The sequence below is a fragment of the Stegostoma tigrinum genome, chromosome 23 (genome assembly GCF_030684315.1).
Source record: "Stegostoma tigrinum isolate sSteTig4 chromosome 23, sSteTig4.hap1, whole genome shotgun sequence".
Taxonomy (NCBI): domain Eukaryota; kingdom Metazoa; phylum Chordata; class Chondrichthyes; order Orectolobiformes; family Stegostomatidae; genus Stegostoma; species Stegostoma tigrinum.
In genome coordinates, this window is record NC_081376.1 from 24,978,529 (window position 1) to 25,005,619 (window position 27,091).

Here is a 27,091-nt window from a genome sequence, read left to right on the forward strand (position 1 = left end):
TGTGGCATAGCTTCAGAATCTAGAACCTCTGTGGTGTATTGGTCTCAGCTGACATTGACCTTGCGTCCAAAGCTTTCACTAAATTTGCAAGCTGTTTCCAGGGGGATAAATCTGTTCTCTGCTTACCAACATTTAAGATTAGCAAAGTACTGGAATCAAGATGAGGACTTTTTTTTTTAAAAAAGTGCATTTCATATCATTATCTCCATTTTTCAAAATCAAAGTGTCCCTCAGAAAGAAATTAAATAAATACTTGCTATCAATTCTTTTCACGAACACAAAAAGAACAGGTACTAATTAGATAACAAGGTGTACAGCTGGATAGAGCTCTTTCAAGGACCGCACAGTCTATTCCATCCTGCTGGATGAACACAGCAGGCCAAACAGCATCTCAGGAGCACAAAAGCTGACGTTTCGAGTCTAGACCCTTCATCAGAGAGCTCTATTCCAAATTCACTTTGATCCCAACAGTGGGTAAGCAGAACACTCCTGCCCTCTTGTGGGTGGAGTCAAGCCCAACTGAATTCAAGTGTTCCTTACCTAACATCAAAACAGATTACCTAGTCATCCATTTCATTGTGTGAACTTGCTAAATGCAAACTGCTAGTTTGATTCACTGATTTCAGAATGAAAAGGTTATTTTGCTTCTGATGTCCTGCTAAAGTATTTTATGTGAATACAACTTCATTCTTTAGATCAGGAGCTTGCCCCATGGGGGAACTGCAAGTCTGGCCATAGCTTCCTCGTGTAAGTGTCTCAAATCCAGGAAAATAAAACTTTAATGACAGCAAAACTAACTTTTCACATTGGTCAAGGTGGACTGAATGAAACTGTTAACTTTTGCCAAAATATGGAGAATTTGTGTGTTTAACTTGGGTCACAAAGAGAAGCCATTGTAAACATTCGACTGTACAATGCCCTAAATTTGCGCATTCAACAATCAGCACTGCATTAAAAGGGCAGCCTGGCAAAATCCTCAATACATTGCAGGGCGTTATAGCTCAAAGTGATGACTGGTAAAGCAGGAAGTCATGATGTAATGAAGGCTAGGTGAAAAAGGAAAACAATTAATATAATGGAATATTGAGGATCAAAAATTATTTTAATTCCCATATTGATAATAAAAATAATTCCATGAATTCTGTAAACCACTGCATAAATGCTATAGTGTAAAAATCTTAAGTGTTAACAATTTAAACAATGAACTAGAGTAAAATGATTATGCATTTATAAATACCTTCTAAAAGAACATTCCATTCAGATCACCATTCTGTTTGTATACACTCACCTAGACCGCATACAACAGTCTTTCATAAATTAATACACAAAATGAAAAAAGTTCCCATAATATTCAATTAAGGTCTCGCTTCGACCACAAAATTAATAAAGACAATATTTCAGTTATATTTAAACACGAGTTAAGATAGGAGCTATTCCACGTCAATACATAAAACACGGAGTCCGGATATGTTACTGTTGTAATACATTTTTTGCCAGGAATGTCACTCAACTCTTGCATCTCCCATGATTTTCTTGAACGTCAAAATTCCCAGGAGAACACAGTGGATGAAATACTCTATTACAGGTCTGAAGTAACTATTCACTGGTTTGGCTGTACACTACCCGTGCAATAAAATTTGAAATTAAGTCAACTTTATATGCCATGACAAAATAACGCTGCAAGACACAGACATGATCATAAATGGGATAAATTGAGCAGAATCTTTTTGGATTTGTGTTGTATTTAAAGTGGTGATGTGCACAGCAACGGCCTGCAGGATTCTTCCAACAGCCCTTCATTACTGTTGCCCAATCATAATGCTATTCCCTTTCAGTGAGCTTCCAAAATAAACAGATAAATGCGGCTCAATATCCATACAATGCTTGATGAACTCCCATTACAGATTGTTCCTTATACCCTGAGAAAGGAGTTTTACTTCCTGTTTCACTGCTCTTCCCAGGCTGAGGAACTTGCATATAAAGAATCTGAAAGTGTTTGTATAGAAACTGTTCCCATTAAGATTTTTTTTGAGAGAAGTATTTTAAGATCTTAAGACTATTAGTAGAATGGTTTATGTCAGTGTACTGAAGTTCAATCTCAGGCCCTTGGTCATCATGCATTACACTACATTCACCTTCTGACAATGATGGCACACCACCACATGCTGAATCCCAGCAGTAAAAATTTCGAGGTAAAATAAATGCAAAGCTAAAATCTTTACAACTTACTGATGATTCACAATCTTAGAAAGATACAAGTTGTCCAGGCTCATGTGCCAATTCAGTACCAGTGTTAGGGTGGAAAGTTCAGGGCCAGAAGTTAATTTCTTGCATGTGACCAAGGGTGAAGCCTAGCATAAGTTTGATTAGATTTAAGTTTGCCATACAATTCCTGAAGGAAATAGTTTGGTAGTGATAGCCAGAGAAATGTAATACTTTATTGTGGACGGTAGCAAGTTATTTCAGTAGTGGATCATTACCTAATATAATCACAGTATGTGTGCCCTAAAGCACTCACTAACAACAAACCATGAGAGTATTCAGGTTTATTCATACAAGTACAGCCCTCAGCAGGAGGTACTATCAGAGCAGCCTGAGCACATGCAAATCAGCCCTCCAACAGTTAAAAATAGAATGACATTGAACTGCACCATGCTTGTCATTTTTCACCAAAAGAAGCAGAACACAGGAGTTAAAAGGCTGTGGTATTCACAATAAAGGAATGGTTAACGAGATCCTTTTGTATTGCTGGTCCATTAATTGTGAAAAATCAGTTTGCTAGTGGAATGGTCTCCTGGTAAACCACACCAGCCAGATCTTTAAGAAGGAATTAATGGAGATTTAGAGAGAGCTGAGTAATGATGGAGAAATCTTTTGAAACAACTTTTCCTCATGCAGAACTGTGCTCCACTCTGGAATCAAGAAAACTAATACTAGTTTACTGTAATAGAGGAAATAATTTGTATACAAACACCTTCAGTAACTTCACACACCTGGGGAGAGATTAATTTCCACTTGTACAGCAATGACAAGCTACTCACTATGGGAATTTCATCAATTCACTCGTTAGCATACTGCATGTAACCGCATCATTTTCCTGATCCTGAAGGACTGGACTTTTTCTTCAGTCAATTCATTACTAAGGATGCCCTGTGATCTTCAGGTATCTTTCCCTTTCAAATATGTTTTGTAATATTGTTAAACCACAACTAATTTATTCTGTAAAATGAATTTTGGGGGTAAATGTCGGCGTTTAATGGTTTGAATGATCTTTTAAGGCAGTTTTGGCACTTGCAAGTTACTTTCAAAGCGCTCTTTGCTGATCTTGATCAATTACTTTGAATAATTATGTACATATTTAACAGTTAATGTCTAACAGAGAGTACGTGGATAAGAAAATCTATGTTTAATCTATAAATATATTTATTTTTCACTAGTAACACTGGAAACCTGATAAATAGGAGAAACATGGAAAAAGAAAATTAATACTGATTCATTGTGTAGCTTAAGGAAACAGCTGTACCAAATTGTAGTTAGTTATTTTGGGATATTTCTGTGTCCCATACGTATGCACTGCAGATTTCTAGTTAAGTGCTCTGGTATTTTAATTTGTGAAGATGTGTGTGTTTGTGTGTGGTGGAAACAAGAGATAGGCGGCAGCCAGGGCAAATAAAATAGTGCCAAGCACTGCAGCAGTGAGAAATGCAGTGTTCCTGTGGGACACTGAGGCACTAAGCTCAAGGCAGGCACAGTCCCAGATCATTCAATGACTTGGACAGCAATTGGGGATTAATAAAAGCACCAATGGAGGTGCAAGGGTCTTGTTCCAATTTCATCTCACTTCTATACAAATAGAAAACTACATAAATGCTGGAAGTGCGAAATGAACCAACTTCCAATGGGATCCTGCCTTCTCTTGCAATGGTTTATACCGAGTTTCATTGCTCTAATTTTGACCACCTGTTCCAAAAGTGCATGATAAATATAAACTGTGAGTGATAGACAGAACAGTACAGACAGAATGAGAGATGAATATTTGTGCGCTGGTATAGGGTGCATCTGTGCTTTTCAATATACAGTGGTTTATTTGAGTTCAAAGCGGGTATTGACTGTGTTTGCAGTGTGATAAGGAATCTCCAATTGTATTTGAAATCTCCAGCAGCTGGGACTTCCCCAAGTTCTCTCCCAATACTTGGGATTCAGACTGAGAAATCTATTTACACACAAAGTTTATTGCTGCAGTAACAGTAACTGTGCTAGTGTATACACACCCTTTAAAGAAGAGAAAAAATATTTGATTCAGGTGGGACAACTGAGGCTGGTAGCTCAGACAACTTCTCCAAAAAGATAAGTTTATCTCAATAGGAATATTTATGCAGAATATTGATGGATATACAGCTAAATCCTATGCAGACAACTTATGGTAGTAAAGCTTTGAAGCACAGGCCATCAAAAATAGACCTCCAGAATTAAAGATCTGCCACCTGGAGATTTTAAATAAACAAATTTGGGACTGACTGGCTGTTGCAAAAGAACTAATGATCTGTTAATGTAATGATCCACAATTTTCAAACAAGAAGGGGACGAGAGAAACAGTATGGCCAACAAACTGATATTCTCAGTTCAGCAAGACATTTTCAAGACTTTGGCATTTGGAACTAAAGGAGCAGTATTTGGTAGAAGTGATTGCGAATTCTTCCCCTCAAATTGAGAATTTTGACAATTCTGTCCAAACGTGATAATGAATCATTAAGTCTGATTTACATTTGGTTTTGTTTCTCCTGTCAATAGTTTACACTGGGAGATCCCTTCTGATTACTACTGCCTGGCTGGGTTGCCAGGTTTTTGCAAAGGGCTGGGCTGTGATTAACTTAGCAAATGTACAATTAGTGCCACATCCCAGTCCACAGTTGTGAACAGTGATTTTGTTTTCAAAACTAATGTTATTCTGTAATGAATATGGCAGAGTACAGTACATGCAGTAAAGAACGAGCTAGTTTTGTTACAGTTCCTCTTCAATGCCAACAGTAGTGCACAAGCATTAATATGTAATAGGTTTATCATTAACGTGACAAATTTCAACAGAACAAAAAACAAACTATAAAATTTTGTAAGCAATTTAACTAAGCATTGATGCGTATGGCCACTATATTTAAAAAAAAATACCGAGCAAAATTTTACTTCACAATAACCTTGAACAGAAGTAAACCTTGAAATCTGGACTGCTTTTATGTTGTATTTTTTCCACCCAATACAATGTACTTTATAACTGTAGAACTTCATACATTCCACATTCTTTTTAAAGAAACATTAGCAGTCTCTGATCAAAGAGCATTTCATGTAATAAGCGTGATTTTTATACAAAAAAGTGGAATCTCTTTACCCTTACTGAGAACACAATACAGAATTAAAATTTCTAATTTTGGTCACTGTTTCAGTAATTCTGCCTATAACTAGCTACCGTTTAGTATTTACATGTCTTGTTAAAACTACAGATAATAAATTGCTATACAGAACAGTTCTTTGGCAAAGACAACATGTGGTCTAGAAGTCCATTATAACTCTTCAGCAAAGTGCAGAAATTTTGTGTGCCAAGTGCAAATCACAATCAGTGTTTACTCAAGCATTTTGTAATTTGTTGCGTTATTAAAATTGAGATGCAAACAGAGATTTGAGATCCCAAAGACAGGAATTTTATGCTGAAATGCCATCTCTGCCACAGCAAGCTTCAGCATAAATTGCTCAGTTTACTACACTCAGTATATATGCATCCTTATAGTAATATACAATGGCAGTGTGATTTATTCATTGTGAAGTTGGTCCTTAACCGTTGTATTAAGTTAACTTCTTCATCCTGCAGATATACAGGCATTAGACTTCCACATAACAATGGCCCCAACATTCATTAGGTGCTTATAAAATGCTTCTTTTCAAACTTGTAAAGTATAAGTATGAAATCAGTTCAGATTGACTTTGATTTGGCCACTAATCCAACAATTTATACAGCAATGGTGTTTGTAAGCTTGAAAGATCTTTCGAAAATACAAATTGTATTATCTCATATTCTAATTAAATAATATTTAAAAAAAGAGTTCATTTCTGCTCTTACATTTGTTTGGGTTTCTACTAAGGAAGCAAGTGGGTCTGGGGCAAGTTTACATATTACGGTTTGTTGCAACTGCACTGTTGATGAAAATAACTCGTTTCCATACTGAACTGAACATGTCTAATGCAACATTTCAAATACTATCTGCATCAAGTAAATGTTCCAATTAGGACCAGGAATAATCCTTATTTGCACATGGACTTTGCAATGATGTGTTACACTACAAATTTAAGATACACTCAGATTTGTGCCAATTGGCTTACATGATTTATTAATGTTTCATTCACTCCAAACAGTTCACATTCCAAATGAACCAATTTTTTTTCCTTTTTTTTGAAAATAAACTAGTTTCTTTAAACAGCTGGTATCTTTCCATCACTAACTGTTGCTTCCACACTTTGATGGCGATGTTATTAATGGACTTGATACAGAATGACAAAAAGACAAATTATTTCAATTAACACAGTAATAGGTCAACTTTTCATTCTTAATTATAACCTGTACATATTATGCTGTTTAGTCAAGTGAAAAATGTAAGAAAGAGTGAGCACAGGTTACACCCTCCGGTGCTAACTATATTCTAGATCAGACAGAATAAGAAACTGGCAATTTTAACATCTATATTCAATATGAGTTCATCCTGAATTTTATGCACCTAACATCTTTACAGTAAGAGAAAGCTGGTCTAAGATTTGCATTAATTATATATTTAAATATATACGTGTGTGTGTGTGTATATATATAATCAGTGCAAAGATTTCGCAAAGTACCTTTGCCTGTCTGACAAGCTGTCATTGCAATTTAGCTTTAGGCAAGGCAGAAGGCACTTAGTAACAGTGGCCAGAAATTAGACATTGTCATTTAAAATGATTACAAGGCTAAGAGTTGCACCAACTGAAGAAAAAAAAAATTCATTAAAACTTCCATGATGCTAGTTACAAAAATCTCCAACCACATGCTGGTCAATGCAGCTTGTTCCAGAGAAGAAACAAAAAAAATAAAATAAGCCTGGTTCATTTTATTATATAAAATAGCAAACTTTTTTTTCAGACTGCTTGTTTGCTCAGATTAGCATTATGTGCCATTATGAAATTGCTGCTGGTTATTCTTTTAAGCAATAAAAGTTTGCACTTAATTTATAAATTGAAAAATGTAAAAATCCTAGCAAGTTGCACAATACTAATATTTATAATAGTACTTAATTAGAATAGGAAATCTAACAATATTCACTGTACTATGATTTAACAGTAAGAATCTGAATACCAAATATCTATTAACAGGTTTCACAGTACACATACAAAGCTTTATATTATCACATGTTCTGGAAAAAACTACAAAGCAGCTTGAAAGCAAATTTATTATAACCTCTAAACGAAAAAAACCCATGTTAACAAAGTGCGTTACAGGAAATTAAACCTCTTCACATAACCTAGTAATTTTTTTCCTTTTTAATTTTATATGTAAAATACTAGAACATAAAAATGCTAAAGCTGCAGTGCTCTGCATGCAATATTCATTGGAAATACACAGCAAGTTGATCCTACACCGGTGATTCTGAAGTGCCTTGAGTTTACTTCAATTTTATTTATGAATGCATGCGGTAAGAAACCAGTTGTAAACACAGGGCATCTGCAAAAGTGATGGAAATGCAGCAACATGGTGAAGCACATCAGTCAGACCAAAGTAAACTGTATGGCTAATGTGCTCAAGAATGGACTGAAGTCACTAATAAACTGGTTTACCAAGATGCACGTGGTAAGTTTTCTCCCCAAGGGAAAGAGACGAGCTTATACATACTAAAAAAAAATTCAAGAAAAAAAAATACAGACATAAATGTTATATTTTGTAGGGTAGGATATACTCACTGCGTAATTTAAAATATTTCCGACATGAGGGGGGCACTACAGCTTCGAATTGTTAGGATAGTGTAGTCGTTCTTCAAAAGGCTAGTCCCATGTACCTAGAATATATTCATCACCAATTCATTACTTTAGTTTTGCAATAGGGACATTCAATTTTGTTAGGTGCACAGTGCTCACAGAGGACATAATGCTGGCAAGGCTGAAGTAATATAGAACGGTCCCGCTCCTGGCATACAATGCATTTCTTCGACTGGAGTTGATAAATTACCTGTTTTGAATGGAAATATAAAATGTGATCTGCATGTAATGATTTATGTTTGTAACAATCCCAACATTTGTACTCTACTTTCTTTTCTTAAGCACGACAAGGTTTTAAAAGTCACAAAGTTTTTACACTACGCACACAAGATTACCTTCAATATTTTCAATGAACAGTCCATACAATTACATGCTCTCAGATCTGAATTTCCCACCAGATGCTGAGGGATGTTAAGAAAAAGGGGTAGAGGGTTGTTTTGTCAGGTCAGTTCCCTGATGCATTCCCGCCTCAGGGAACCTTCAAAGAAAAGGATTAGGAACTGTTCAGCTCCCCACTCTACAATTAGAGCTGGCCAATTTATCCAATGGAGACATCATTTAGGAGCTACATAGCCATGACACTGCTGTCTTCCTGTCGTTGGAGGGGTCCTCTGTTAATAGAAGCCAACAGCTCACTCAAGGTGGCCTTCCAGTAGCAGACCAGAGGGTCAGAGACAGAGCCTCTGTGATCAATGTCAGAGTTACAGTGATAGGATGAAAGCCTGTGAATAGGCCTGCATTATGGTCACTTTCATACCAACAACCAAGAGCACCTCACATGCAGTTGTCTGTGCACTTTGGCAGTGATCAGAACTGCTGGTGGGTTGACATCTTGGTATTGCTGCATGTACAAGAAGTCATCTGATTTCAGCTAAATGACCAGCAAGCCACCTAGGAGGATAATTGCTAAGGAATCTTATGACCTGGGAGAAAAAGGGGGCCATAAGTAGTTTTAATCTGGGGGCACATGGTCAACATAACAGTAGAGGTGCTGTTAATAAAACATCTAGCCTAACAACATAGCTTTCTCTCTCTCTCTCTGAGTATTACCACGGAGCTGTCTGAGTCTAAATTCTGGAATTCCCTCTCTACGGGCGTCTCTAAACCCCAAGAACTGCAGAGGTTTAAGGCAGCAGCTCATCACCACCTTCTCCAGGGAAATTAAGGATGGTCCAGCCAGCAGCACCCAAACCCCGTGAACAAACTTTTGAAAATCACAAGTGGAACCAGACATCTTTTGTAGCTCATGTTGAAGTTGATTTTCATGTTTACATGCCACAACAGCAAACTCTAGTGGGTTATTCAATCACTGAAGGCATTACTGACAATAAACATGAACACAAACACTTTCCACTCTTTGTACAGTAATTAAGAGCAAGAACCTCGTTGATTTCTTTTTCTACCTCAGGCTTGAAATGATCAATATAACCAATTCAGTATAGATCATTCAGAAACTAGGATTGTTTTTCATTTGTTTTGCAATGTGAATTCTGCTGACAAGGTCAGTGTTTATTGCCAGAGAGTGTTTTGAGGTTTTTAACCTACTGACAGCAAGGAACTGTTAAATCGTTCAAGTTAGGATGGTGTCCAACTGGGAGGTGAACGTGCATTTGGTCTTGTTCCCATGCTTCTGTTGTTCTTCATCTTGTTGATAGAAGTTACAAGGTTACTGAAAGCGTTGTAGCTAGAAGCTTGGCACGTTGTCACAGTGCATATTTGTACACAGTACTCATTGCTGCCTTTGTGCTGTTAAAAGGAGGGAATGAATACTTAGGTGGTGGTAGGGTACCTATCAAATCAGCTCATTTAATATGGATAGTGTCAAACTTCTCAAGTGGTGTTGGAGCTGCACTCATTCAGTTAAGGAAGGAGTATTCCATCACACTGTTCGTACCTTATAGAGGTTGAGGGAATCCAGAGGTAAGATACTGCAGAATTCCCAGCTTCTGACATGCTCTAGTAGCAAAAGCTATTAATGTGGCTAGCCATGCATTGATAATTCCCAAGATGTTGGCCTGAAGTGGATTGAATGATGGCAAATAATGCCACTGAATGTCATGGAGAGATGATCAGTTTTTCTCTCTTTGGACATGGTCATTGCTTGGCACTGTATGACGGCTGCTATACAACAGCCCATTCTAAATGTTGCTTTGATATTCTTCATGTATACAAGGTATGTTCTACAGCAGGTTGTGTGTTCATACAGAAAGCTGAAGAATGCAACAGAGCTTTAATTTGATTAAGGCAATGATAGTTTTTAAAAAATGCTGCTTTTGTTTGTTACATGTGAAACCCAATTTTCAACTCACCCCATCTACAAGGTCCAAATCTGCACGCAATTGACTTTGTATAGAATGAAGCTTTGGTAGTGGAAGCTTGTCTATATCTCCATAGTTTCTTAGAAGAGGAAAATTTGGAGATCGATATAAAGCATCAAAGTCCTCCTGCAGCTTTTTAAGCTGTTTATCCACTTCTTCCTTTTGTTGTAATACTACTTGCCGGTCAGTATCTGCTGCTTTTGCTCTCTCTTTGGCCTCTTGAGCTTCCTTCTGCCATGCATCACATGCCTGATAACAGAAACATTGTAAATATACACAGGAAGAGGCACTTTATTCTTATGGATATTTAATTAATTTGTTCCCAAACTGACAAAACACAACAACTGAATTAATAAGAAAGCAGCCACCTACAATACAACACACATTTCTACGCTTGTCATTCAATTAATTTCCAATGCATAGAAACATACAAAGTAGGAGCAGCTGTAGGCCATTTGGCTCAGCAAGCCAGCTCCACTGCTCGTGATCATGGCTGATCATGAAATTCAATAGCCTATGCCAGACTTCCCCACCCTTAGATCCCTTTAGCCCCAAATATGAAATTCAGCTCCTTCATCAAATCATACAATGATTGGCCTCAACTGTTTTCTGATACAGCAAATTCCACAGACTCATCACTCTGCGTGAAGTAACTTCTCATCAGTCCTAAATGGCTTACCCCTGTACTCTGACTGTGATCCCTGGTTCTGGACTTCCCCACCATCTGGAACATCCTTCCTGCATCTAACCTGTCCCGTCTTGCTCCAATATCATAGGTTTCAACGAGGACACTGCCCTGTCCCAAACCAACCTACATGCCGCCTTGTAACAACTGGTGTACAAGAATGCCCAAGTCTCTATACGCATCTCCTCTCAATTGATAGCCATTTGGATGATAATCTGCCCTCCAATTGTTGCTATCAACGTGGATAACTTAACATTTATCCGCACAACATGGCAACTGCCACTTATTTGCCCACTCACTTAGCTTCTTCAAATTGCACTGAAGCATCGGTGGTTCCTCCTTGCAGCTCACCCCCACACTCAGCTTTGCATCATCTGTAAATTTGACAATATTATATGTAGTTCATGCAGATTACTTTATTTAGATTCAGGACCCTGGTCTCACAATCAACAATGTCACTCTGCACCTTGATAAAGAATTCTATTATGGTTGCTCACACTCAAGGGGTCTCGCAGAACTAGATTACTAATTATTCCTTCCTCATTACACAATACACAGTCTATGATGGCCTGTTCAAGAGTTGGTTCCTCAATGTATTGGTCCATACAGATTAAATCACCTACAATTATAGAATTTCCTTTATTTTGCACATCTAATTGCCAGTATTGCCAACAATGTCCCTACAGTTTGGGGGTCTCTATATACAACTCCCACACATGGTTTTTGTCCCTTACTGTTTCTCAGCTCTACCCATACACATTCCACATTGTCGGAGCAAATATCCTTCCTAATTGCTGCATTAATTTCATCTTTAACCAGCAAAGCAACTCTACTGCCTTTGCCTTTTCGTCCGTCTTCCCTAAACACTGAATACCCTGGATGTTCAGTTCCCATCCCTCGAGACACTGCAGCCATGTCTCCATAATCTCAACCATATCATACCTGTTTTTAATCAATTTGCATGATTAATTCATCCACTTTACTGTGAATGCTTTGCACATTAAAAGGCACAAAGCATTAAGGCCTGTCGTTTTGACATAGTTAATCAATTCCCAGTATTTTTCACCGTGGCCTCTTGGTTCTTGGGTCTTGATTTCTCTACCTATCACTTTACCCATTCCAGTTTCTGTATTTTGTTCTTGGTCCTTGATTCCCCTTTTTCTGACTCCAAACAATGGTACCCACCCACCCCTACCATTTCAGTTTAAAGCCTCTCCATTTACTCTTTGGAATATTCCCCAAGACCATCATTGCTGGTCCTGCCCGAGTGCGACCCATCTTGTTTGTACTGGTCTCACCTCCCCCAGAATCAGTACCAATTCCCCAGAAAACTAAAACCACTCCCCTCGTATCTCTTCAGTCAGGTATTCGTTTGACAGATGCTGCTATTTCTTCCAACTAGTACATGGCACTGATCCTGGAGAACAATACCTTCAACACCCTACTTTTCAATTTGTGTCCGAACTCGCTATATTCTGCTTTCAGGATATCACCACTTTTAAAACCTATGTCATTTGAACTAATATATACCACAAACAATAGCTGTTCACCCTCCCACTCTGTAGCCAATCTGAGACCACCTCAACCCTAGAATCAGGGAGGCAGCATAGCAATGCATCCCATTGCATGATAGAAATAGTACCTAATGCCAAACAATTACATGGTAGGACATGACAGATATTTGGAAATGTTCAAAATCAGATAAAATTAACTTTGATAGGTGTAATGTTTGTTGAAATGGATCTTTGCTTAGCCCAAGGTCCTTCCCTTGCAATGATTTGTTACAGTAGATTCTGAGTAGTGTGTCATGTGCAGTTGGTGAGATGTAACAGGACCAGTACACCTCCAGAAGCAATTGATCATTAGCAACTTAACCAAACTCAAAACAAAGAGGTCACTCCTTCCATCATACCATCCTTACAAAGCAATGAATGGCTACTTCAATTACGAGCAAAGCCACTTTTACACAAGAATCCCAAGATTCAAACTGACATTCAGAGCTTCTAAACGTCAGCCTGCTTTCTTAGTTAGGATTGATCCAAATTCCTTGTTAAGCTATCAGTGGATCCATAATTTAAGCTTTTCACGAAGTATTCCTCATATTCACAGTGGAGTGGGAGGACCTATTACCACAAGCTTTGAAATTTGGACATACATCTCTTTCACTCTCACCTGCTTCACTTGCTGCCATGAATCTTCCCACTGTTTGATTTTTCGCTTAGCCTCCTCGAGTTCTCTTCGCACTCTGGCCAGCTCACTGTTGCTGGAGCCAGCAGAGGTGGTTGTGGCACTACTACTGAATACTGGAGATGGGCTTGGAGAGAAATTTCCACTGACAAAGTGATCCCAGATACTGCCAGAAACGCCATTCAAACCTAATTGATTCAAAACAGATGACAAACAGTGTTTGATTAAAAGAAGATGACGGGCATCAAAACGACATGGCTTCTTCTCATATCAGTTGTTATTGCCCCATTGTACAAAATCTAGGCCTAAAGAAAATGAATAGCAGCAACTGTTTCCAGAGTTCCTGATTCTACTTTGCCTCAAATTTATCTGAATTCTTTCCCTAGTTTCTTCAAAAAAGTTACCTTTTTTTGTCCTGTTTATTGCTTTATCTTTTCTGAGATACTCATCTATTTAATCTGTTATAGAAAATGGTTTTTCATTTATATTGACTTCAGGGAAAGAGGATAGGTATGTCAGTTACTTGCTTAAATGTGGTACACTTTTCCGAGTCTCTTTGCTCTTGGCTTTGACATCTAGGATGTAACTAGTAGAGTGGGAATAAACAGGTCTTTTTCTGAATGGCAGGCTATGACCTGGGGGGTCCGGCAGGGATCAGTGCAAAGAGCACAGATATTTACGACACGTGAAGGTCCTATTTGAATGTATGTGCCCCAAAATAAGGAACCTTAAAAAGAAAGGTGCAATTATATTGTTTGGTACAGTCTAGAGGCCACCAACTAGTGGGAAAGTCAGAGGAACAAAAGTAAAAAGGAATTTACAAAGAGGCATAAAAATTACTCAATTATTATAATGGTGGACTTAGAATGGTGCATATAGATTGGGATAACAGTAGCGTAAAAGAACAAGCTGCAAGAGCTTCCACAGGGTGTTCGGGAGAATCTTCTACAGCAGAATGTTTCTAGTCTAACGAGAATAGTCTAGCAATATGTCTTGTCTCATGGGAGAGGCAGGCTGAATGGAGAACAGCAAAGAGAACAATTAGGGAACAGCGATCATTGTTCAACAAGGTTCAGATTGGCTAGAAGAAATCATGCAGTGTAATTAACAGGAAAGCCAATTTCAGTTGAATGAATCTGAGATAAATTAGAATCAAACGTTGGTAGATAAAACTGTAAATGAATAATGGAGATATGGTCCTCGCAGGAGAAAGACAGGGCAAACAAATGTTCCATTGATGTCAGAAGAGATGGAGATTCAAGTGAAGAAAAAAGGTATACTCATAACTGATGTCAAGCAGATGATACAACCAAGAACCAGGGTGAATACTGAAAGTTTAGCAAGGAATTAGAAAAGCAGAAAAAAAGCAAGAAGAGACTGGATAGCTAATATAAAAGTGAATCCAAAAGTATTGCATAGGCATATAAATAGTAAAAATGTGTAGTAAAAGCAGCAGTGGGGATCATTAGAGACCAAAAAAGGTTTTACACATATGGAGTTCAGGTATTGAATGAGTACTTTGCATATGTTTTGGCCGAGGAACATAGGAGCAGGTCAGATCAGAAAAGAGTTCAGATATCTGAAGACTTTAAAACTGATAAGGCAGCAGCTTTGGATAGGCTGTCTGTATTTAAAAATTGCTACGGTGAAAGGACTGGATGAGATCCATCCAAGGTTATGAAGACAAGCATGAATGGAAAGCGTTAAAGCGTTAATGCACTGGCCATAATTTTTCAGTCCTCCTTAGACTTACCAACAGTACCAGAATCCCAAAGAATTGTGAATATAAACACCGGATGTACGGATAATGCCAGCCCATGTAGGCTAATCTGTAGCGAGGATGCTTCAGGAAACAATAATTCATAAAAAATGAATAGCTGCTTGGACCAACGTGGTTAATAATGGAAAGTCAGCATCTATTTGTTTCGGTCAAATTGTACTCATCTAACTTATTGGAGGTCTTTAGTGAGAGCAGAGAGAGACTTGATGGGTGATGCGTGTATGTGGACTTCCAAAACACATCTGATAAACTGCCGTAATTGTGAACAATGTTAGAGTTCATGGAATAAAAAGGGACAGCAGCAATATGCAGACAAAATTAGCTGCACAATAGGGAATGGAGTTAACGATAGTGGGTTTTTTTGAATTGGAGAAACGTTTGCAACAGCGATCTCCATGCTCAGTGTTAGGTCCCCAAGAATGGACTGGATTGTAGCCTAATTTGTGTATGACACTAAGATTGGTAGGAAAGTAAGTTGTGAAGAAAAGAGCCTTCAAGAAAGGGATATAGGTCGATTAAATGTGTTGGAAAAGATGCCGCAGATGTGAGTATAGTGTGTCATATGAACTTAACCAGTTTGGTAAAAATAATAGAAAAGCGGAATATGATTTAAATTGACAAAATGCTACAGCACAAAAATATCTGGGTATCGGTGTATGGGAATGCAACATTAGCATGCAAATTTAATAAGCCTTTATTGAATGGAAGGTGTATAAAATCAGCGGAGTCTTTCTACAACTGTATCAGCTATTTGTGGAGACTACACCTTGAATACTATGTACAGTTCTGATCTCCTCAAAAAGAGACATAATGAAATTAGAAGCAGTTTAGAAAAAAAATGCACCAGGGGTTGCAACAAGGGGTTCAGTAGGTTGAAAATGTATTAATTGGAATTAACAGAAACGAAAGGTGATCTTATTGAAAGAAAGATTCTGAGGGTGCTTGACAGGTTGCTTCTAATGGCAGAGTCCAGAACAAAAAGTACAAAAAAAATTAAACTGAAAATGAGGAGGCTGTTATTCTTTGTAATTTGGGTCCCAAATGAGCAAGTTTTTAATACATTCAAGGTTCAGTTAGTCAGGTTTTTGACTGACAAATGAGTCAAGGGTCATGTGGGGCAGGCAGGAAAATGGAGTTAAGATCACAAATCAGATCAGCTTTGATCTTACTGAAGGCAGAGCAGGCTGAAGGGAACAAAATGGTCTCCTCCTGCCCCCACTTTGTTCTTATGCCTTCTGCTCTTCCTGATGTATGTTGTTAATGATAAACACCAAGGGAAGACCTTTCACACATTTAAAATGACACGCAAGTCATTCAGTCTTTTCTACAGTTCTCTGGAAAACTCATCATGCGAATTCATCTGTGCTACCACCAATAGCAGCCAACCTAACGTCTCTGCTAACCCCACTTGCTGCCATGATGTTTAAGACAGTCTTTCCAGGACAAGCCCAACTTGCAAAGACAATGTCTGTGAGAAGTTCCCACTGTTTCACCACTACAAACAGTTCGGTATGTTAAACATGACTATTTAAAAGTCCTTCAAAGACAAATAAAATTACTGAAATATTACTTCAAAATGTAAAGTCTATACTCCGTTCAACTCAGATTTTTCTAAAAATTAAATTTAAAGCTACTCAAATCAAAACGTGCAATATATCTGGGGAAGTCTACAAAGACTTACCTAAGGAACTGTGAGAGGAGGCTGAAGTACCCAGGAGAGCATGCTCAGACTTTGATGACTGCTGAGACTGCTGTTGTGGGGCCATGCTGGTCGAAAGAAAAGACTGGGAAAGGGAACCAAGTGGAGAAGCAGATAGGGAAGAAGAAGAATGCAAGGATGAAGAGCGGGCAAGTGATCCTGGAATATTTACAGGTGCTGAACTGCCCAATAATCTCTGACCTGTGAAAATAAAATAATTGACTATTTAAAAAAAAAAATTCTTACATGAGAAGACATGATACATTACCAAGTTTACCTTCATTTAATTCTGGGCACAAACAGCTCAGTATTCAGTTGAAGACTTAAAATTTGTATCAATGCCTCCTCCATTCTATACGGCTTTGCTGTTCTCAATCCAACCTATAAAAGTGAGAACAGGGCAGGATTTCTTTGTGGAAACAATCTGTAGCCAAGATTGCTAATAGGATGTACACCAATAGATTCTTAGATTCCCCTACAGTGTGGAAACAGGCCCTTCAGCCCAATGAGTCCACACCGCCCTTTGGAACATCCCACCCAAACCCATCCTCCTATAACCCACACACCCCTGGACACTACGGGCAATTTAGCATGGCCAATCCACGTAGCCTGCACATCTTTGGACTGTGGGAGGAAACCGGAGCACCCAGAGGAAACCCACGTAGACACGGGGAGAATGTGCAAACTCCACACAGACAGTCGCCCAAGGCTGGAATTGAACCTGGATCCCTGGTGCTGTGACGCTACAGTGCTAACCACTGAGCCACTGTGCCACCCTGTAAATAGGATTCAGAAAAAATAAAAGACTGACACACTGTGCTTTCAGCAAAGACAAAGCAAAGTGACTTCATAACTTGCTCAAAGTTTGCAGCTTTGGGATCCAATCCAGAAATGTCAGCATTTGCTCTAGGCCAACATGCTAGCACATTACTGACAGGCCTGACACAGATGGGGCAGATTGTTGGGATCGTGTTCACAGATTTACTTCTGCACTTCCCATGAAACAGTGATCACATTTCCAAAGTCAGTGCTAAACATGAGAAATTTCTTGGATTGATATAGTGTCTTTTCTTAAAAGCTTTTTATTTGGAATTTAAACCTTTAATGTTTGTTTTTGAAGGGGAGGCAATGGCTTAGTGGTATTATTGCTAGACTTTTAAGAATCTATTGATAACCATGGAGCCATTGTCAACTGTTAGAAAAACCCATCTCGAAAGCCAATGTCATCCAGGGAAGGAAATCTGTTATCCTCACTTGGTCTAGCCTACATATGTCTCCAGTCCCACAGCAATGTGGTTGATTCTCAGTTGCCCTCTGAAATGACCAAACAAGCCATTCATTTGCATCAACTGCTAAAAAGTCTCAAAAAAATAAAACCAAGCAGATCGCCTGGCATTGACTTAGGCATGGAAAAGTCAACGGCAAAACCTTGCAAAATTTTCCTTGGTAACATCTGAGGGCTAGTGTCAAAAAATTGGGACGGCTATCTCACAGAATAGTTAAGCAACATCCTGACACTGTCTGTAATCTATGATTCTGTGACCTTGACTATGTCCCACACTCCACAATCACCACCCCGGATACGTCCTGTCCCACCAGCAGGACAGATCCAGCAGAGGTGGCGGCACAGTGATACATTAAGAACGGAATTGCCCTGGGAGTTCTCAACATTGACTCTGGACCCCATGAAGTCTCATGACTTCAGGTCAAACATAGGCAAGGAACCCTCCAACTGATTACCATGTCCCATCCTCCCTTGGCTGATGAATCGATTCTCCATGTTTAACAACACATGGAGGAAGCACTGAGGATGGCAAGGGCAAGAGTACAAAATGCACACTGGGTGGGGGATTTCAATGCCCACCAAGACTAGCTCGGCAGCAGTACTACTAATTGAACTGTTAGGCCTAAACAACGTAGCTGCTAGATTGGATCTGCAACAGATGGTGACGGGACCAAGAAGGAGAAACATACTTGACCTCATCCTTAACAATCTATTGCAAATAACTGGAAATGTTTCACGTTTCCAACATCACTTACTCTTGCTTACTATCTCGCAACCTGTTTCCCAGAGACAAATTACTACTTGTTTTCGACAGTATTTCATAACTTTAAAGGTATACAAAATTGTCTCTCATTTTGGGCGGCACAGTAGTTCAGTAGGTAGCACTACTGCCTCACAGTGCTAGGGACTTGGGTTTGATTCCACCTGTGACTGTGTGTGGAGTTTGCATGTTCTCCCCATGTCTATGTGGGTTTCCTCCCAGTCCAAAGATGTTCAGGGTAGGTGGATTGGCCATGATAAATTGCACACAGCATTTAGGAGGTGTAGATTAGGTGGGTTAGACATGGGTAATATGCAGGGGTAGGGGAATGAATCAGGGTGGAATGTTCTTTGGATGGGTGGTGTGGACTTGTTGGGCTGAATGGCCTGTTTCCACACTGTAGGGATTCTATGAATTGTACGAATAATGCAGTGAGCAAATAAAGAAGGGCTACTCCACAGCCACACCCACCACCTCACCAAATTTTTCACTCTGTGCTGCAACAAATCTGAGGTATTAAAATAGACTAACAGCAAGAAAAAGCTGGTAACCACTGTTTAAGTCTCCAAGAATTTACCAAATAAGTGCAGGATGGGTTACTAGGATTAATATACCTCTGTTCTTCATCAGAGAGATAAACAATCAGGGATCTTGCTGTTTATTAACTAGTAGGCCAACTGGAAGAACTAGATGTGTAATGAGATATGAGGAGCCTAAGCTATCATCTCCCGACAGCCAGTCAAATAACTTGCATGACACACACTGCATTCACTAATGAGTTTAGGCAATTAGTTGGCCTACTGGTGGTTTTGATTTTCACACTCAATGACAGCTACTGGCACCGCTGATCAGATGGGCATCAGGGATCACTTCGCGGGGTTGACATTTACTATGATCAGTATCCAGTGGCAGTCAACTAAAAGTAACTCTCGACGTTTGCAGTGAAGTACAGGCCAGTTAAAAAAATGTTAAATGTGTAACAGGAAGGACAGATTACTGCAGTGGCAGTAGGAATACTGTACAGTCCAAGGTTACTGTCACAGATATTCCTCCATCATCCTAATCTTTCTCCATGGTCATCTGGAAGGAAGCTTCAAATATGCTCCACTCTCTTTCAGTGCTGACTGAAAAGTTGGGAGAAATAACTGAAGCACTCCTTTGGAGATAGAAGGAACTGTCAATGCTGGAGAATCTAAGATATCAAAGGTGTAGAGCTGGATGAACATGGCAGGACAGGCAGCATCAGACAAGCAGGAAAGCCGACGCTTCGGGTATGGACCCTTCTTCAAAATATGCTTGGCCTGCTGTGTTCATCGAGCTCTACATCTTGTCATCTCTCAAGCACTCCTTTCCCAGTTTCTGCACTTCAAAAATTTTGAAATTGTTCAATCTTCGCTTCATTAAATCATTTCTGCAACTGACACTGTTCCAAATGCAGTTGAGTAAATAGCTGATCAATATTAAGAAATTAATGCAAAAGTATTTAATCGCGACATTATGGTGGCTAAATTTTCACTGGTCGAATTAATGTGGGAACCAATGGCTGAGAGTTTGGGGCATGACTTTCCCATTTAAAAAGCTCCAGTAAAGCCCTGAACTCCTGTACCAAAATTATTTTTGTGGTCCCTTTATTTGGAATATTATGGTGGTTGAATTTTAAATTAGCAGGTCAGAATGATCATTTTGGTTCATCATAGTTCACGTCAGAAAGCTCCAGTTGGGCTCTACAAGAACATGCTTCATTTTCACATACACACACTTGGCCATTCACAGTAGAATTAATAGACCAATTTCACTTTTCAAACCAAAGTTCAACATGAACCTAAAAACGAAAACATACAGGCAGTATAACTGGTCTATTAATCCCTAGAATTAGGTTTTTTTTTGCTCATTTGCAGTATTCAACTGTGATCTTGGTTACCTTTTAATCCTATGTCACCAGTATCTTGATCCTCTAATTCCTTATCAAGAGATGCAACATTTACGTCACTAAAATGAAGATCTAAAGCAGAACCTGGAACAGAAAAGGAAACTTCATTGTTCAGTCAAAGCAAAATCATTAACAACTTGAACATATTCTGTGCTTCTAACATGGGCAACATGTGTTGAGCAATCAACCTTAGCCTTATCAGTATAGGAAAAGACATACAATTATTGACACTAGGAAAAGCCTTTTTGGTGGTTTGTCTCAGAAGGTTCATTGCTGTAACAACGAGGCACATAAGTTCAGGAAATGTAGATCTTCCAGTTCTGCAGTCAGTCAATCTCAAAATGTTAACACTGCTTTCTTCCCACCAATGCTGCCAGACCTGCTGAGTTTCTCCAGCAATTTGTTTTTGAAGTAGATTTTCCGGTACTAGGTGCAACCTCAAAAAACTGGACACCTCTTTTAGTTTATGCATGACAAAAAGTTGTGAAAAGCAGGTCACATATAACAACATTTTAGCAGCACATCAGTTACCACATTTGTAATGATTTGCAATACATGAAGAATGTGATTAGAAAAACTGTCACTGAATACAATGAATCTTTGAACTTCTCATACAAAGTGATTTTTCAGATCAATTGCTTTCAGTAAACATAAAATTACTGTTTTCCCTCAGAGCCACTATTTCCCTGTGCAGGGAAACATGATTCATTTCCTTAGGAAATGAGAATCCCCAAAAAATAAAACCAGAAGCTTCCCCGATGCTTCAATTTTGGTGTACAGTACTGACCTATGCCAAACACATCATCTCATTCACACTGTGCCAACCTAGCCAAATTCAATCACAATAACAGTGGGGTTGATACAGTTGGGCTCACTTTATAACAAGAAAAAGCTCCCGATCACAAGCCAGTGCACAAGCAGATGGTGAAAGTGAATGGAGCTGACCTCAATTACAATATCTTCTCTCATTAAACAGATAATAGATGTATCAGTTGGAATGAGTTATGAAGAATGATAACTGAAACGAGGGAATGGAACCCCAGAGGGAGGAGAACAGTAATTAAATGAAGCGGTCACACGCAATACAGGAATCAACACAAAAAATAAATACAACTCTTCATCCAGGCCAACTTCAAAAATCCCTGTCTCTTATTGTTGTCCAATCTGTCTCATTATTATAAAAGAGGTGATTCCTTGCTGGGGTATAATTCCACAGGTCCTGTAACATGTTAGGATCCTGCCCTTAACCACAAATTAGTCATGTCAATTTTCATCTTCATTTGACATCCATTTTCAAGGCCAGATACCATGAGTCGGGAAACCCAAGATAATAATATGTGAGGCTGGATGAACACAGCACGCCAAGCAGCATCTCAGGAGCACAAAAGCTGAAGTTTCGAGCCTAGACCCTTTATCAGAGAGGGGGATGGGGAGAGGGAACTGGAATAAATAGGGAGAGAGGGGGAGGGGCTGTTTATCTCTTCCTAACTCAGAAGAGCTGAGGCCAACAATAATAACGTACAACCCTTCTGACTGAGGTAACAGGCTCTAAAAGGAACAGAAACAGCATCTTCACAATTCAAACAAAACTATTCCTAATTTAATCAACTTGGCAAAGAAAAGGTGTTCCAATTAAAAACAAATGTAAGCTTTACTTTGAATGTACAGGTTGAAATAAAATCTTAACTGCAAAGATAAGATGTTTTCACAGCTACCAGCACAAGGTAGATTACAACCACCAAAAACATTAAACATAATTTATCAGTCTCTTCCACACTGATGATAAAAGGTTAAAGTTCACTGCTTTAACAGTCAAAGGACACAGATGTTAGCTAACATGGTTGTTTACCAGGTATTTTATACACCAGGTAGAAAGAGGGAATATTCCAACCCAATTAGTGCAATGAAAGTGCAGAGACACAAAGGACTCAATTATTCTCATATGTTCTTAACAGGTAAAGCACAAGACCAAGGCGGCAAGCCAAAATGTTGCATAAAGAGCTGAATGAACGTTATTTCTGAAGTTACATTGGAGGGGTACTGTAAGGTATAACATCTGTTACAATAATAAAATGTCTTCACTAAGTAATTATTAGTGATCTCGGGGCTGCTGAAACTCAAAATTTTATCAGTATCATTGTATCTGAAGGCAGGCATCCAGAGGGCAGACCCATGAGCATTGCCAGAGTCTTATACCTTATCTACGTGACTGTTATTTGTGCTCAAGCCTGAGTACTGAGTGTCGCAAGCCATTAAACTGCTGAGAATGTCAATTCTCTGCTATTCGTACATACATTTCCAGAACAGACTGCTGTAGTGCCCTGGACTAAGTCTTCCCCCATCCTCAACGTCAGGAGCATCAAGTCCCACTGTACAACCCAACAGATTGTCTGACTCAACAGACATGAACTTTACTACCAAGCCATCAAGGGGAGCTACTTAACTCAACAGCTAAACATAGTAGCAGGATTTAATACAAAAATGTACTATTCTAATATCTTAGTAACATAAGATGCAGTTTTTTTGAGTCAACACATCTGTGCAAAAACTGAACTGACTTCTCTACACTTGAAGGTTGCATTGAACACAAGCAGGCTTAAATACAATACCCGTTTAAATACAAACTGCACATAGTACGGAAGAGATCACATTTCTTCTCAAAACACCACCAGAACTTTGACCTGTTCAAGCTCTGGTATTATCACCTACCATTAAACCTAAGAAATTCAGACCATTTGTAATTATTTTCCCTATTATGAGTTTACATTACCATTCAGCTCATTAAAACATACACTGCAACATTTCAGTAATAATGAGATGTTGCTGTTAAAAACTTAGCAGAAAGACAATACAAGAATTGTGAATTCTCACAGTAAATGTGTCCTCAGCTGGGCGGAATAAGCTGTGTAGTTCAGGACTCGTGCTGGCCTTCTGACTGCTGAGTCACTCTGCACCAGCCTCTATTCCACACCCATTTCTAGTTCAACACCCCCAACCAACCCCCCCCCCCCCATAAAAACTGACTAATCACAGCAATTTACATCACGTGTTCTCAGCAGCCTAACAGAACTGCCAGTGCAATCTGACACCTCAATGGAAAAACTGGGCGAGTTAGCCACCAAATTTAACACTATAAATGCCAAGCATCTCAGTCAGTTTAATACTGCAGCATCACAATGGTTCCATACATGCTCTGATACTAAAATCAGCAAATCTGCTCAATATTGCAGCACCAGTACAAAGCAGAACACACCCAGATTATATAATCAAGCCAGCTCAGCACTGCGGCATCCCTAATATACAGTGCATACCCTAATATTTTATATATAGAGAAAGTTCAATACATAAGCTTACTTTGGAATGGAGGCCTAAAATACTAAATAAGTTTAGGCTTCGAGGGAAGAGAATTTCAAAGGTACATAATTCTAAAGAAATTTCTGCTCATCTCAAGTCTTACATTGCTGACCCCTTAACTTAAGATCTAGCCCAGAGTTTGAGACTCTTGGCACCTGTGAAGCCCTCTCAGTATCTAAGCTTTTCCAATGAGAATACACACCCTGCTTCCTAATTTGAAAGATGCTATGCAAAATCCAGTCAGTCAATCTCCCATACCACGTGACTTTCACTTCAAATATAAAAAATGAAAACTAGCCGAAGTCTGGTTTTCTAATGCTCAATGTGAAGGAATTTTAAGAAGAGTATATGCCCCAAACAACCTGCTCTTTGTATGGGACAAAAGTCTTATTGTTGCATCAAGAAAGATTATTCTTCCCAGCACAGGCTTTGCTAGAATTTATTTGAAAGCATAATAACTCCACTTGACCTTTGCTAGATACATTTGCAGCAATGCATCCTTCAGAGTCTCAACACACAAATGACATTCCTTTCCTACATATTAATTGTTTGAAGCGAATCCATTATTCACAAGATTTTCCATCTTCAATAAGTTTCTGGCCACATTTCCCCCTCCTGATGAAGACCTTTCTACAATGTCTCGACTCTGCAAATAAAACCCTCAGCCATGCTTCAGTTTCATTTAGACTGGACTAGTCCAATGCACTCTTGATCATCCTCCAGCTTTTGCTGTCCTTCGTAAACCTGAGCTCACCAGAATTCTGCTACTTATGTCCTAAATCCCATTAAGACTGCTCATCCATTTGACCTTGTGCCTGCAAATCTACAATCTTCCAGTTTGACAACATCTCAGTATTAAAGTTCTCATCATTGTTTGTAACTCCCTCCATAATCTTGCCTCATTGCCATCAGCATGATGTCCTAGAGCCAGTCCACAATAGCAACATTTCAACTTTGACAGAAGAGTAAAAGTCAGAGATCGTCCAAAGTTAGTCGAGCTTTCAGCAACCAAGGCTCTAGGTTCTCTCCAAATCTTGTCACCTCTTATTTCTAAAATGCTCATTAACATCTCTCTTTGACTAAGCTTTTGGTTATTTTCCCTAATATCTTTTACATAGTTATAACACTCCAATGAAAAGCTTTGGTGTGTTACTATATTCAAAGAGTCCATTTAAGTGTACATTAAAACAGTACAGCACAGGAACAGGCTCTTCAGCCCAACTTGTCTGTGCTGACCACAAAGCCATGCCAAACTAACCCAAACTACCTGCACATGATCCACATCCCTCCATTCCTTGTCTGTTTGTGTGTCTGTCTAAATGCCTCTTAATTGCTGCTGTCACTTTCCCTGGCAGCACGGCCAGGCACTTACCAACCTCTGCACAAAACAAACCTTCCTCGCACATCTCCTTAAACTATTGCTCTCTCACTTTAAATCATTGCCCCTAGTACTTGACATTTCTACTCCTGGAAAAGGACTCCAATTATCCATCCTTACCATGCCTCAATTTTATATACTTCTTTCAGATGGCACCTCGGGGTGAAATGTTGGGGAAAATGTTGGAGCCTATTATTAAAAAAAATGCAGTAGCAGAGCATCCAGAAATACATAACATAATCAAGCAGAGTCAGCACAGCTCCAATGAAGGAACAACAATGCCAAACAAATCCATCAGAATTCCCTGAGACAACAAGCAGACATATAGAATGGAAACAGTAGATTTCCATAATGCATTCAGTAAGGCACCAGACACAAGGCCACCCAACAAGGCAAGGGACTATGGAATTTCGTGCAAGTATGCTAGCATGGCAAGAAGCGTGGCCAACGAACAGAAGACAGCCAAGGGTAATGTTGGTATTTTCAGGAATATCAGCTTGCAACTACTGAACCAGCACCACAGGGATAACTGCTGGGGCCACAATCATCCATCAAACACATAAATGCCTTGGATGATGGAAGACTATCATTGTGTGCGGATGACATAAAACAGGTGGGCAGGCAAGTAGTGAAGGTAACAATATGGAATCTACAGATGGACAAAGGCAGGTCAAAGGGGGCAAAAACCTGGGATATAGAGTATAATCTTAAACAAATGGACTGTTGGCTTTTATTCCCAAGAGAACGGAGTATAAAAATATGGAGGCCTTGCTACAATTATACAAAGGCACTAATCAAATGATACATGGAATACTGTGAACAATTTTGGTCCCCTTATCAAAGAAAAGATATACTGTATTGGAGGCAGTCCACAGAAGAATCACTAGGCTGATAGCAGATATGGCGGGACTGAATTATTAGGAGGGGTTGAGTATGTACTCACTGGAGTTGAGAAGAATGACAGGCGCCCCCATTTTTGAAACATAAGATTCCTAGGGGACTTGAAGGGTGGATGCAGAGAGGTTGTTTTCCCTTAAAACAACATCCATCACCAATTCAAGACCGTTAGGAGGAACCTCTACACAGTGACTAATCAATATGATGAATTCTTTACCACAGAGGGCAGTCCCACTAAGTAGATTCAAGGCTGAGAGAGACAGGCCACCAATGGAATCAAGGATTTATGAGGACAAAGCAAGAAAGTGAAGCTGATGACTTAACTGAACAGTGGAGTGGATCAATTTACTTCTCATGTTTAATTTGCTCCTCAGCAATATCAGCCAGCATATTTAAAGATGGAAGAGAGCCAAGTTCTCAAGATATTCAAATATCTTATGTTCACCCTCTGATCCTAAATTCACCGCAGACTGAGACAAAATGGCAGGTACAGAAGATGGTCTTCAGCTTTGGTTACATTTCTAATATTCCCTTGTCCCCATCTTACTGCAATCGTTATCTAATTTGGCCATCTCTGATGCTTTATTCTGTGATACAGGTATCACCTCTATCCTTCTGACCAAAGTACCTTCTACATTTGTTGGTAATACTAATTTGACTTACTTCAGTTGACACGTGCAATAGTTTTATTTTATGCAGGTGTGTGAGCTTATGAGGCCAAATTGTGCACAGCCTGCATGGGAAGCTTCAGGTTGCTATCAAAGCAGAACTA

At 39.1% G+C, this 27,091-nt stretch overlaps 1 protein-coding gene across 3 annotated transcripts in view; it reads right to left on the bottom strand.

Annotated features, from left to right (window-relative positions):
- Window positions 1-1,083: 1,083 nt before the first annotated feature.
- unkl (unk like zinc finger) overlaps window positions 1,084-27,091 on the bottom strand; it is a 137,525-nt gene continuing 111,517 nt past the window's right edge. For all 3 annotated transcript variants that reach the window (XM_059654003.1, XM_059654002.1, XM_059654001.1), the window contains 5 exons: window positions 20,682-20,774; window positions 16,698-16,916; window positions 13,222-13,424; window positions 10,356-10,613; window positions 1,084-8,236 (listed from right to left, as the gene is read on the bottom strand). In XM_059654003.1, the coding sequence (XP_059509986.1) occupies window positions 8,081-8,236; window positions 10,356-10,613; window positions 13,222-13,424; window positions 16,698-16,916; window positions 20,682-20,774 (929 nt within the window). In that variant the 3' untranslated portion in view covers window positions 1,084-8,080. The remainder of the gene's footprint in view (window positions 8,237-10,355; window positions 10,614-13,221; window positions 13,425-16,697; window positions 16,917-20,681; window positions 20,775-27,091) is intronic.